Source organism: Charadrius vociferus, unplaced genomic scaffold (genome assembly GCF_000708025.1).
Source record: "Charadrius vociferus isolate BGI_N301 unplaced genomic scaffold, ASM70802v2 scaffold161, whole genome shotgun sequence".
Lineage (NCBI taxonomy): Eukaryota > Metazoa > Chordata > Aves > Charadriiformes > Charadriidae > Charadrius > Charadrius vociferus.
The window spans coordinates 3,146,571-3,160,185 of NW_009646928.1; the positions used below are offsets into that span (position 1 = coordinate 3,146,571).

General features: G+C 36.5%; 1 protein-coding gene across 1 annotated transcript in view; it reads left to right on the top strand.

Annotated features, from left to right (window-relative positions):
- The first annotated feature begins 5,043 nt into the window (after window positions 1–5,043).
- TLK1 (tousled-like kinase 1) overlaps window positions 5,044–13,615 on the top strand; it is a 44,094-nt gene continuing 35,522 nt past the window's right edge. The window contains 2 exon segments of the mRNA XM_009894562.1: window positions 5,044–5,160; window positions 9,005–9,076. Of these exon segments, the coding sequence (XP_009892864.1) occupies window positions 5,047–5,160; window positions 9,005–9,076 (186 nt within the window). The 5' untranslated portion in view covers window positions 5,044–5,046.

Consider the following 13,615-nt stretch of genomic DNA (forward strand, 5'->3'; position numbering starts at 1 on the left):
TGGTTAAATAACTGGATCTTTTGCCAGCATTTGTTATTGGAGGTGTGGGATCTTGGGGTACAGGCTTAGTTGCACTTCATTATTTTCTGGTCACCAGTTCTGAAAAATTCAAACTACAATCGAGAATCCTCCGATTCCTTACATCTCTGTTTGCTAAGGTAGAATACGGTGTAATTTGTTATACTGAATGCCATGGAAAAGCTTATAAAATGCTTCTTTGAATTCGTAACTTTGGCTTTTGACATAACCCATTGCTTAACAAATTCTCAGAAGATTTTGGAGTTCTTTTCAAAAGAGTTCTTGCAAAAAGTATCCTTTTCAGGACAAGAAATGTGTATATTTTGTATTAGTTTTTAGAGGAGAGGCTATATATGGTTCTGAAGGATAAATTAATACGGAAGATACTACTGCTCCCAAAGAATACAAGAGCTAGGTAGTGTTGGTAACTTTAAAAACAACAACAACAAAAAAATACTAGAAGCAGCATTCCAAAATCTGTAGCGGTTACAAGAAATAAAGAAAAAGTAGTTTTTTAGGGCTCCTCTGTAAGTTCTGGATAATTTTCCAGTTGTGCTCTTTGGAAGATAGCAGAAGTTTGAATGGCAGTGAGTGGTAGCAATGCCAGTCTTTCATTTAGCGTCATCATGAATATGTTGTAAGTACTTGTGTAACGTGATTGTGTGTCCTTTGACTTAGCGAGTTGGCTTTCAGGGGTGGGAATTAAGTTAGTTCAAGTAAGAAGTCTGAGTATATTTTCAAAACTGTAAATTATGTTGATCTTGTGGGCAGCAGGGTGTTCTGTCAGCAGGTAATTTATAAATTCCGGTGTTTTTGTCCCTGAGATGAAGTGCCTTAAAGCTTATGGCACCTTTAAAAGTAAGTAACTTGTGCTGAGAACTGAAGGACTGTACAGAACTGCATGTTCTTGAAAAAAACATCTGGGTGTCTGGGAGTGAATGGTGTATTTTATATTACAGCATGAATGAGGAAGACAGTTTAATAGATCTTCCTAGGATTTGTTCTGTGTTGAGAAAAGAGTTGAATCCAGCTTTTCTGTCTTGTCCTTGAGATCACAAGGATGGCAGAGTGTGTGTTACTTTCTGGTTCTGGATATTTAACAACAATAACAAAAACCCAACCAAACATAACAACACGAAACACTCCAGGAGAAATAATGAAGAGAATAGAGTACATTCATTAGTGTGTGTAGGCTCTAGAATCTGAGCAGAAAAAAAAAAAAGGAGGAGGATTGTATGTCACCTGTGCTGTGGACTGCCCCTCTACCTGCTAAATTACCATTCTGACTGGTGAGGTTACCCAGGGGTGCTCATCTGTTTAGTGCATTAGTATCTAGATACAGTACATGAGACCTGCGGTAGCAATTTTACCCTGCAGCACTTTGAATGAGCCTTAGGTACACACAGTGACTATTGCTTTCCTATATTTCATAAAATAAACAATGTAGGGTATGGTAGTATCTGTTTCTGTAATATACACACGGTTTGTAATTGCTAGAATTACATCAGTAATTTAAGCTCTGAACTTTTGTGGGCAGTGACTATCAAGTAGGCTATTAAATCAAAGTATTGCTAGTCCTGCTTCATTAAATGGCTTACTTTGGTAAACTAAAATTGGTTATTTCAGAGTAGCATATGCTTAAACATGTTTACTTTTATGAAGCAAAACAATAATAATTTAAGCTCTCCTGACAAATCTGGTGTGATTAGTTTCTTACACTTTTTTAGAGTGATACTTTCCCATTAAGGTATACATTACATACATACTAGGAAAGGTATGCTGTACGCATCTACTTTTTTTTTAAAAAACCCAACTTATTGCACAATGTGTAAAGGCAAGAAATATTTTTTGTGCATATGAGAAGTGTACAATTTGTTTTTGAAACTCTTGGAAGCAGTACACAAACATATTTTAGGAAGCAAGAGTTTAAAGAGGATTCCTGATTGTTCTGCAACTGTGCATACCTGTAGTAAAACAGTCTTTACCCCAGAGAGCTTACAATCTAAAATATGTAGAAATTGGAGGAATTTTTACTAGGCAAGTTTAAAAGCGGTATTATAATGGCTGATAATAAGCCAGCTGCAGTTTCAAACTGGGTAGTTCCCCTGCCTTGCTGGAAAAGACCTCCAGCTCCATATGTGGCTCCATTTGGGTAAACTCCCCCACCTCCAGAAACAAAATGCGGTATCCTTAACCTTCCACTTGCAGTTTGATTTTTCAAAAGAAGGCTCTGGCAACAACACATTTCCACAATGTCTCTCCCTTCCCAGCCGTTTTTCTCTTGGTGTGGTTTGGGCCAAATTGGCTACTGGGAACCTGGGGGACTCCAGATGGGACCGACAGATGCTCTCCTCTAGCCCTCTTCAAAGAGAGGGGCAGAGGAGGAAAAAGAGACTTATGAGTTTAGAAGGAACTAAACTACTTTAATGAAATATTAGTAATAAAATGACTCAGTGACGGGCGGGAACTGGATTCCGGATCTGCATTCAGGATTGGGATGGTAGGCAGACGAACAGAGTCCTCCTCAGACGTTGGCCATTGTAGGAAGAGAGAGAGCTGACCTTTCGATCCCTCAGCCTTTATAATGAGCATGAGGCAGATGGGATGGAATACCCTCGTTGGTCAGTTTTGGGTCACCTGTCCTGTCCGCTCCTCCTTGCAGGTGGGACCTCACTATGCTTTACCGCTTCCAAACCTCCAATGGGGCAAATAACAACCAAGGCCAACCAACTTTGTTATAGCAATAAGTATAAGCAAGAGCCTCTTTGCATACTATGCCTGGGCATCAACTATAAACATAGGTCTTATCACCCTGAGAGAGTGAACATTGTCTGCACAATATGCTGTTAATTTCAGTTGTTAGAGAGGCCCAGCTAAGAAGCGAAGTTACTGACCAAAATTGGTCCTGGTTTGAGGTAAAACAGAACACTTCCATCAGAGGAGGTCTGGGTACGGAGCTCTGTGGTAAAGGAGCACTGACACCACACTCATCCACCTGTCATCCACCTTCCTGCAGGATCAAGGGCAACTTGAATTAGGCAAATAGCACAGTCAGTGCTTTCACTACCATAAAGGTTACCCGCATGGCCAGGAATGGCCAAAATGTGTGGTAGAGAAAGGTCTGTCTAGTTCTTGAATGTTAAAGATTTGTGAGATACCCGAGAGTCATACAAGAAAGTGTCTCATGTCTTATTAATGGTGAGGAAAGCTATGCTCGTGCCTTGGTTGTCAGGATGTTTAGCTGATGGGTAGAAGTTCATAAGAGCACTTAAACTTTACAAACTGTACTTTTCATGAAAAGGGAATTCCAAAACCTTTTTTTCATAGCACCATTTGAATCTACATAGTTATTACTTGCAGTCCTTTCTGAACTGCTGTGTTGTCCTGTGGGACTGAAAAGCACAAACTTGTTGTGTCTTAGTTGAAAAAAATGAGGCTGTATTGCTTTATATGGTACTTGCGGGATAAGCTATTAAAATAGTTTATAAAGACTTTGGCATTAAATGTCTTATTTAAAATAAAGCAACTGAAACATTTCCAATTGAAGATAAACTGAATGTTCAAGTAGTTGAAGAGATAAAAACAAAGAATGCAGTTTGTGTAAATACGGAAGACTATTTGTCTAGCTCATCTTTCAGACTCATTAAACAGCCGTAAGTGATTTAAATATATTTAAATTAGAAAGCTGCACATCATGTTGCAGCCTACTCATGTAGGCTGAGCTCATCAGAAACTCCTTTTGTTTCTCCATTTCCTTCCACCTTACTTTCCCTGCTGATGCCGGCAGCACTGCTTTACCTCATTTAGCAGGGCTCTGTTGGAGGCACCACCTGTGCAAGGGTCTCTTATTCTTGGCTCCTTTCGTATTGCTGAGACAGCTCCTTCCTTCTCAGCCTTTTGAACCTCCATATAACCCTGGCTTCCCTTGTAGGTATTGGGGACTGTGGTCTACCTTCTCATTTACATTTTTTTCTTATGATTCTTACTTATTTGTCTTGGACATTGGTACGTTGATAACCTAAACAATTAAAATAATACGGAAATGTGCGCTCACAGCCCACAAGGCCAACTGTTTCCTGGGCTGCATCAAAAGAAGTGTGGCCAGCAGGTCGAGGGAGGCGATTCTGCCCTTCTATTACGCTCTTGTGAGACCCCACCTGGAATATTGTGTCCAGCTCTGGAGCCCTCAACATAAAAAGTACATGGACCTGTTAGAGAGGGTCCAGAGGAGGGCCACGAAGATGATAAGAGGGCTGTAGCACCTCTCCTATGAGGACAGGCTCAGAGAGTTGGGCTTGTTCAGCCCGGAGAAGAGATGACTCCAGGGAAACCTTATAGCAGCCATCCAGTATCTGAATAGGGCCTACAAGAAAGCTGGAGAGGGACTTTTTACAAGGGCATGTAGTGATAGGACGAGGGGTAATGGCTTCAAACTGGAAGAGGGTAGATTTAGAATAGATACCAAGAAAAAAATTTTCACTATGAGGGTAGTGAGACCCAGGAACAAATTGCCCAGGGAAGTTGTGGGTGCCCCATCGCTGGAAGTGTTCAAGGCCAGGCTGAATGGGGCTTTGAGCAACCTGGTGTAGTGGGAGGTGTCCCTGCCCATGGCAGGGGGGGTGGAACTAGATGATCTTTAAGGTCCCTTCCAGCCTAAACCATTTTGTGATTCTGTGAAAACAAGGGGATTGCAGAATTGGGAGGTTTTATGCTGGAAAATATTTAGCTCCTGTCAGCTGGTTTTTAACCTATAAATAATTGCCTGGTTGGCGTATCGCATGCTGCAGACTCCGTGTCTCTTATATACCTCTAACAGGTTCTAGCTTTCACCAGAATTGACAAGGCTGTCCAAAATTTGTGGAATTCATTGAGTGCATTTGTTATTGTGTAACAGATGGTGAATTATTGTCAAGTTGAGGGTATTAGTCCTTTCTTTGCATAGGTCAGTGGTATGTTTGGCTTGATTGTAAAATATTCCACTGCAAATATTAGGGAATATAATGAATTTATTTATCTCTTTTAGGAGCAATGGATGAGCTTCATAGCCTGGACCCAAGAAGACAAGAATTGTTAGAGGCAAGATTTACAGGAGTAGTAAGTGGCAGCACTGGGAGTACTGGAAGTTGCAGTGTTGGAGCTAAAGTAAGTTCTAAGAGCAGTCACCCAGATTTACCATCTTTGAAATACTAATTTATTTTACACTGTCTCTCATGTGTATTGCCCATGTGATTTAATTGCAAAAGTACTGGGTTGGAAGATGCTTTCAGGAAAATCCTTGTTAGTCTGTTATTTTGCTTTGAGATAGCATTATTTATCCTGAACCTATGACGTGGACATAGAATTGTTCTTAAAAACACCAAAGAAATAGCTTACACAGGCTCTTTTGTGGTTTTGCAGTAGTGCACACGTGATCAGAGATGAAAGTTTTTCCCAGTATTTTAAGTGGAATTGTCCCTTCTGCAGATGGCCAGCTACTTAGAGTTTGGCTTGAAAATAGTCACAGGGAGTCTGGTGTGACCTCCATTTTTAAGATTAAAGTGACCTCCATTTTTAAGATTAAAGTTGTTTGAAGACTAACGTATCTAGATTAACAAAGCCAAATTCTTTCAGCTTTTTCAGACGTACCAATTTTACCTACGTTCATGTAGACTTTCTGCAGTCTGTCCGTTAGTATATAAACCAGGATGTAACACTTGAGGAAAAAACTTATGAACATTGAATAGCAGGGCTTAATTACCTTCCATTGTCATATATTAATCTTCAGTTGATATGTCTGCAAAATAAATTTGCCTTTATTACTAATTCTGTTCAAGTTACTAGCTTCAACTTCCAAGACTGATTTCTGCAATACTGTTGCCTAGCCAGTGGTACTCTGTTTTGTATTTGTGCATTTGAATGTTCTTCACCAAGTGTAGTACTTAATAAACTGATGTTAAAAAGATATAATACTATTTTTTTGGCACATTTCCCCAATGACCAAAGTACTTTTGAATGCCGTTTCCAAAGTGTTTGCAGTGTCCTCATATTTTAAGTATTTTACACAAACTTAGCATTTTTCACTTCCTATTCCACATTTTAATTACCAGTCTAGATTAAAGAACAAAATACTGTCTGATAGCAGACATTGATGAAATTTCTGGAGACATGATGTAGCGATGACTATTAACAAACTATAAAGAATTTAAATCAGTGCATAGTGATCTTGCATCATATCTTCTTCATTTGTTTTTGAGAGTGACATGAAGGTAACTTTCAGAAAGCTGTAAAAAAGGTGATATATCACTTCTGTTACTACAATCTTAAGAAGTGGGTTAAATGGTCAGGGGAAGGAATCGGGTTGGATTGACAAAGTAGGGTTGATGCAGTTGTTTTCTCTTTTTATTTAATTGCCAGTTATGACTGCAAAAATGTGTACTTGCCATATCTTATGATTAAAATCCGATAGAGACAAGTCCAGTAATTCTGGCCGATCTTTGCTTCTTTCTTCCTTGGGCTGTCTAGTACTACTTACTCCCCTAATTTATTAGCTCTTTATAATTGCGCAGGTGATTGCTCATAATTCAAATGACTACTTGTACTTTTTCATGACCAGATTTGTACCTTCTTTTAACTTCATTTAACTTTTAGTATATTTATAAACCATTCTATTAGTTTTTGATACAGCTGTGTTGCTTCCTTGCCTTATTGCCAGTCAGATCTGCCAGACAGATTCCTCAGAATCTGTCTACTGCTATGTGTGCAATACATTTTCTTTAAAAGTAATTATCAAGTTTCTTGGGGTTCTTTTTCTTTAAACTTTGATCCCCTATTAGTCTCTGCTTACCATTTCTATAAATCTGTTCAAGTCTTTTTTTGTCATCTGTTGTTCAGCTGATTTCACTTTTAGCTAAATTACATTCCACTTTCAGGTTCTCAGTTTGTTCATCCAGATTAGCCAGAAAAAAAAAAAAAAAAGAAATTTAAAAGAGCTAATTTCCTTTTTTACTCTACCATGTGAAACATAAATTTCTTGTCCCTGACATATTCCAAGATCTCTTTAAACAGATAATTGTATCTCATCCAGTTTGTTTCCAAATGGATAGCTGGATAAAGTGTTTTGGTTTTTTGTTTAATACTACCGAATGCTTTGATAATTGTTTGCAGAAGATACTACTACCATTGTCTTCTGACGGATGCAGATCCTCACCTAAGACACCGTTCTTACTATCTTTGGCCAGAAAGATTCCACAAATGATCTTCAGTATACAGTGCAAGATCTCTTCTTTTTCGTGCTTACTTTTTATTCGGATCTGGGAGGCAGGGAGGTAGAGGGGAATACCAATGTCTAGTTCTGTGATTTATCCCACCGTCAATAAAGTGACAATTACATCAGTTTTGTTTGTGTTTCTTTTATTTCTGACCATTCAGTGTATCCAAGCAGATAAGACAAAGTGTAGTAACTTATCTGGGCTGTGTTTGGAATATGCTTTTTTGTGTTTTTAAAAAAGTCTTTAGTCTTGGTGGGAGATGTTGAGAAAGGCTTATCTGATTTTTGTTTAAAAAACCTGATGAAACCTTTTTGATCTGGTGTGCAGAGGTAACTGGGAAAACGTGATGTATAAATACGATCTCTATCAATCTGCTTTCGCCTTGAAGGCAAAAACAAAAGAACTTCCTCTCTGTGTACATACCCAAATGCACATGTACCAAATTCTCCTTTTCCTAACCTAGCAAGACAACAGAGAGGTTGCAGCTGCACTTGCTGGTTATTTTTGGAAACATTCTAGGTCATTATTCTTCTGGTAATTAAATTGAGATGGACTCTTATTTATTGGGACTGCTATTTTGAAAGCCTACCCTTATGCACTGTTTTGCTGAAGAGTTTTTGGAATTGTTGGGGGGAAAAAAAAAGCCTATCATCTTCAAACTCTTTCAGTAAGCAAGGGTGGAAATATGAATATAGATTACTGAGATTATTGTCTTAGTTGACTCCAATGACTGGATAGTGAGACATTGAAAGGAAGAAGTACATGTAGGCATTTCTGTACTAGAGACTGCCTGGAGGGGTGGGAAACACACGTGGAAATTCTGTGGTTTTACTAAACATTTCTCCAGAATTTTTAATTCAGAGGTGATCTAGTTATTCAGAAGATGTCACAGAGCAGTATTGTCCTGCAAACTGATGCAGTGCTGGAATTTAAAGCTGAGTGTTTGCCTTGGAACTAGTTGTTGTTTCACTTCGAAGTATTTGTTCTGCCTTCCTATATGGAAGAGAATAATCCAGCGGTATAAGATTTTTTTTGTTTTTATAAAAAGAAGCTCAACTAATGTTGGCATTTTTTAAGTGAACGTGGAACAGACTCTTTCAATAAAATATCCTTGTTGCCATTCTGTGTTCAAAAGATTTCTGAATAAATCAACCTTAGAAAACGTCTAAATACATATTGTAACTTGAGACTATTTCAGTTTTTATCTTTTTTTTTTTTTTTCCCCTCACTAGTCTAAATTTGTTGCTTTGGGGTAAATGGTTTGTTTTAGGAACGTAAAATACTATTGTCAATAGGTTGTAATTTTCTGTCATTGAATGTATTAAAAAAATAATCTCTGCTATAGCCCAGTTATCTGTCTTGGAGAAAATTAAATCCTCATTTTCTCTGAAAAATGAAAATTTTTAGTAGTCTCCAGTACTTTCAACAATATTGGCTTTTTAAGCCCATTCTGTAGCATCAATTGGTAGGGTTTTTCATTGGATGTTTTGCTATTCCCAAGTAAGACTGGAACAGTTCTAGGGTTTTACTTGGCTTAAAAGCAATCAAAATACAGAATTTACTGTGCCCTGTCAAAACATCCACCTGTCACAAGTGGTGACAAGTGCTCTATTGTTAATCAATTTTTCCTTGCAAGCATGAAATTTTATTACTATTACTTGTTATAACTGTGCGTGATAATAGTAAGTTAGCTGTTTTCTAAATCTGTGTATAATATTTAGTATTTTTTGTCTTGGTAGGCCTCAACAAATAACGAAAGTTCAAATCACAGTTTTGGAAGCTTGGGATCTTTAAGTGATAAAGAATCAGAGGTAAGCATACGGGCCAGATTCACTATTACCTTAAAATTCTAATGCTAGCAAGTCATAAATTTATATTTTGATGCCTTATTTTATATAGAAGCTTTGGAATTAAAATGCAAAACACACAGCTAGGTAGGAGAAAGCATACGTTACTGAGAGATACCATCTCTTGGAGGAGGAGACATGACTTCATAAAAGTTTCTTTGGATTTTTCGTCATGAAACTGCCTGCCTCTGCTACAGCTTTTGGAGCTGAAAATGCTTAAACAGTTTGCTGTCTTTTGTATAATAAATACTAAGGTTTTCATCAGCACATATAAACTTTGACTAGTCTTTGGCTGCATCTTTGAAAATACTCTAGAAACTAGTTTGCTATTATTTTTTTTTTTAATATGGATTTACTGCAAGGTCAGATGGGGAGCTATCATCTGCATTTGTAAAAGCTGCAGTCGTCACTGTGTATTTTCTTACCTACCACCACTTTGTAATACAAAACAGGATTCGTACTCTTATTAGGTTTTAATGTGCAGAGTGCAGACTTCCCTGGAGTAGATTTTGCTCTTAGTCACCAGCATTGATATAGTTGCACTAACGCAGCTCTTACAATTTACCTATTTTAGTGTCGGTGAGTCCCTCTGGCAGTTTTGCCTGTGTACATCACAGATTGCATCGATAAGATTATACCTGTTGTAAGCAAGAGCGTATTTCGAGCCCAGTCTAGACCCGTGTTTGAGTATGTGTCATGCCAGAGGGAGAGTTGTTTGGAATGTGCTTTCGATGTTATTTTCACATGTTAAAGCTTTATTTTGGGGCCTAATTGTTTACTCAGTCACTACGAGACACTGTCTGATGTTTGGTTTTATACTAGGCTGAGCAGCAAGTGAATTTAGTTGGTTCCCAAGACCAATACCTTATAAATAAATGTTCTGTATGTGTTGATTTCATGTTTTCCTCTTTGAAAAAGGCTCTGCTATGGATTTTTTCCCACCCTCGCCTCTCCCAGCTGGATTTTTCTTTCAACTGTATATAGACTATTTTCTTAACCAGGAGAATCTGTCTGCCTGTTGTTTTTTTCATGACTTTTCCTAGAAATACTTTGAGCAGTGTTGCAGTGATGTGGTTCTGATGTAGGGTGGGAATGGAAACGCACTGCAATAGCCTGAAGGTTAGAATGCACTATATACACTGTCTATACATGTAGTAACTTTTTGGTGTAGAAAAATGTTATTTTACAGTTGTATACACGAGACACGGTGGCAAGGTTTTTCCAAGGCATGTAAGTTTGAAAGTTCAGCCCACATCTCCAGCCTCTGCACACCGTTTTAACCTCAAGCTGTGCTTCTGGGTAGGGATAATTTATTATTTTTTTTAGAAGTATTCTAAAACTTTGATTCTAAAATAGAAATAGACTTTTTTTTCTAAAAAGTCACTGCACAGATCTCCAGTGCACAGTGTTCCAGGTTTCTTCTGTATCTTTCTGAAATATGAGTCTTAATGACATTGAAAAATGAAATATAATTTCTTGACGCATTTGCAGAAGTTGTCAGTTGTATTCACTTAAATTATAATTGTAATACCAAATGTTATTAAGTTTTTAGAGTTTTGTTCTTAAAATAACATCTGGTTACTTATATGCTGTATTCCTATAAAAAGTACAATTAAGTTCTTAATATTGCAAACAGGTTGTGATTTTTTTTGTGTTTTTTTTCTTTTTTTAATGGTGTGAAGGTTTCATGAAGTTTTCATAGTAATAGGGAATTCCTCTTGTGGATGTTAGTGCAGAAATACAACGATTTACTCATACGGAAAGCAGTGCCATCATTTGATGTTGAGAGAGAACTGTTGGATTACAGTAGATTTTGGGAGGAAAAAAAAAGTAGAAATGCAAATCTCAGAATCGTTGAAATTAATTTCTAGCAAGAATGTCAGTTTCTGATCACATTGTGATGATACATTCATTATGTGCTTTCATCACTAAGTAGCACATTAAAAGAAAGTCTTTCACACTTTTCAAAACAAGGCAGACTTCCCCCCCCACACCCCTAGTTGTTTTTCTGGTGTCATTTTGTTTTTGTTTGTTTTTCACTTTTTGTACACAGGATTGCAGAAAATATGAGAACGGTAGTCTTTCCTTTTTTTCTATCTGATGGATGTATGAAGAGGGGCAATTTATCTGAATAATAGTTTTAATTGAGATACTTCACAGAGGTAAACTTTGACCTGCAAAATAACTTGAAACCAGGCTCTATTCTGGATTTACTTCAGCATTGTGAACAATAAACAATAGCTGGATGTTTGAACTTAATATCCAGACCTGTATTCCAGTTTCTTTTTAAGTGTATACTTTATTTTTATTTTATTAACGGCTTTGTTGCTGTGGTACATAGGTCTTAATTTGACTGTGTATTAGCTACTTGTAGTTAAGATAAACCCTAAATTGGCTACCTCAGATTGTGAAGAAATGCTTCTGGTAGTCTTACAATATTTTTGCCTTCCCCACCATTCCTCATTAAAGTAGATTACTCCTCCTTGTTTTGTTTGCAAATACATTCTTTTATTTATAACTAGTATTTTCTGTTCTCTGTAGATAATGACTTATTTAAAGGAGGACAGCTTTGTCTGTGGTTTGATTTGTCCAGTTTGATTAGTTATTTAAATTGTTGCTCTGTTTGCTTGTAGCTGTTTAGTTGCTGTGGTTCCCAATAATACAAAATGTATTATAAATGTAGTTTCAGAAGTAACTAAAGATTTGATCTAATTGGAATTTATAATGTGTTGCAGAGGAGAACAGCACTGCCGTATTTGTTTGCTGTAGTTGTAAAGCTTTGGGGGAAGGGTAGGATGTAGAAGAAAACAATTGTGGAAAACTCAACTCATTCATTATGCATATGAAAAATACTTACTAAAAAATCATAACTACCTACTGGAGATTTAAGTGTTGGGAGACAAAAAAAAAATAAAAACTTTGATTTTATTACACACAGTTTTAATTTTGTTTTTCCTCTACAAAAATAACTTCTTGAGTTATGTTGTTACCAGTTCTACAGTAATGGTAGAAAATATTTAACTGTACATAAAATATATAAAAATATTTATTGGAGTATTTTTTTAAAGGAGATTAACTAGTTGAGAATTGGTACTTAGAAATGTTTATTTTCTAAAAGAGGATGTGAAAAGCCAAGATTTAAAGCTATAAATGTGAAGAGAAGCCTCAGGGGGAAGCACATTAAAATGGAGGGGTCAGTTAGGATCAAGACCATGATGTATGAGGCTCTGCTAATATGCCAAGCTGTGGGTAACTTTGACATAGCTTTACAGTCTAACTTGGTATAACTTCAGAACTATTTGTCTTTCTTATGAAATAGTGGGATTTTCATCTAAATCTTGGCTATATGTAAATCCTTCTGAAGTGACTGAAAGCAGCTTCAGTCTTCGTTTATCAGGAGGATACTCTTCAGCCCCATTAGTCTTCAGTTTCTTGTAATTCGTATGATTCCATTCATTAGTAAGGATTTTGGAGAACATTTTCTAGTGATAGATGTACGCTGTACATTACCATGTGAATTTTGTACTTAGAAAAGGTGAACATGACCTTGTTGGGTAACCTCATTAATAACCTCATTAGTGTGCTAATACTTCTTAGTTTGGAAGGTTAAATTAAACACTGAAAGAAATCAGAAGAGCTTAAGGAAATAGACATTTATGAATTATTTGAGTTTCAGTTTTAAAACTACAGACCTCTTTAAATGTCTTTTTTAAATACAAGACATCAGTCACTGCAGTTGGAAACTAATTTTGGTGGGAGAAATGTTAAATGTTTGGTCATTAATTAGCTCTTAAACAACTTTTTTTTTTTTTGCTTGATATGGTAGGTAAAACTGACTACGTTAGAATGATAAATGCAAAATTGAAAGCTGGAAATAAGAATAACATGAAAATGCTTGGTTAAATAGTTTCAATTTAGTTTTGTGGAAAGATAGCTTAATGTTACTTACTTACCTGGCAGTAATTGCAGATCATTAAAATAATATTTCTAAGCTATGCTTTTTGCTTTTAGAGTCATACAGTCATAAGATAACTTCATTGCCAGGAGTCTGTGTTGTACAGTTTGCTAATGTATGATAGCACTGTAAAAGATCCAGATTTTGGTTGGAAGAGTTTATTTGAAACCGTGTGTATGTAATTTTAACTTCATTTGTAGCCTGATAATGCAACAGTTACAATTATAAAACTTCCAAAGGTGTTTTTATGAAGGTATCCACAGAGCTAAAACTTAAAAAAAACCAAAAAAAACCCAAACAAACAAAAAAAACCAACAAAAAACCCCACGGTATAGATAAGGAAGACCTTTCTTGTCCTGACTCTTTTATAGACTGATATTTTTCTATGGATCACAGATAACTTAAAGTGGTTCTTTGCCAAAATAAATATTTTAGTCTATTTGTAGTAAATGTATATTTGAAGATACCCACATAAAGATTTCGGAACTGAAACATATCTGAAATACTTTTAGTGATGGGTTGAAATTTGAATTTTTGTATCATTTGCT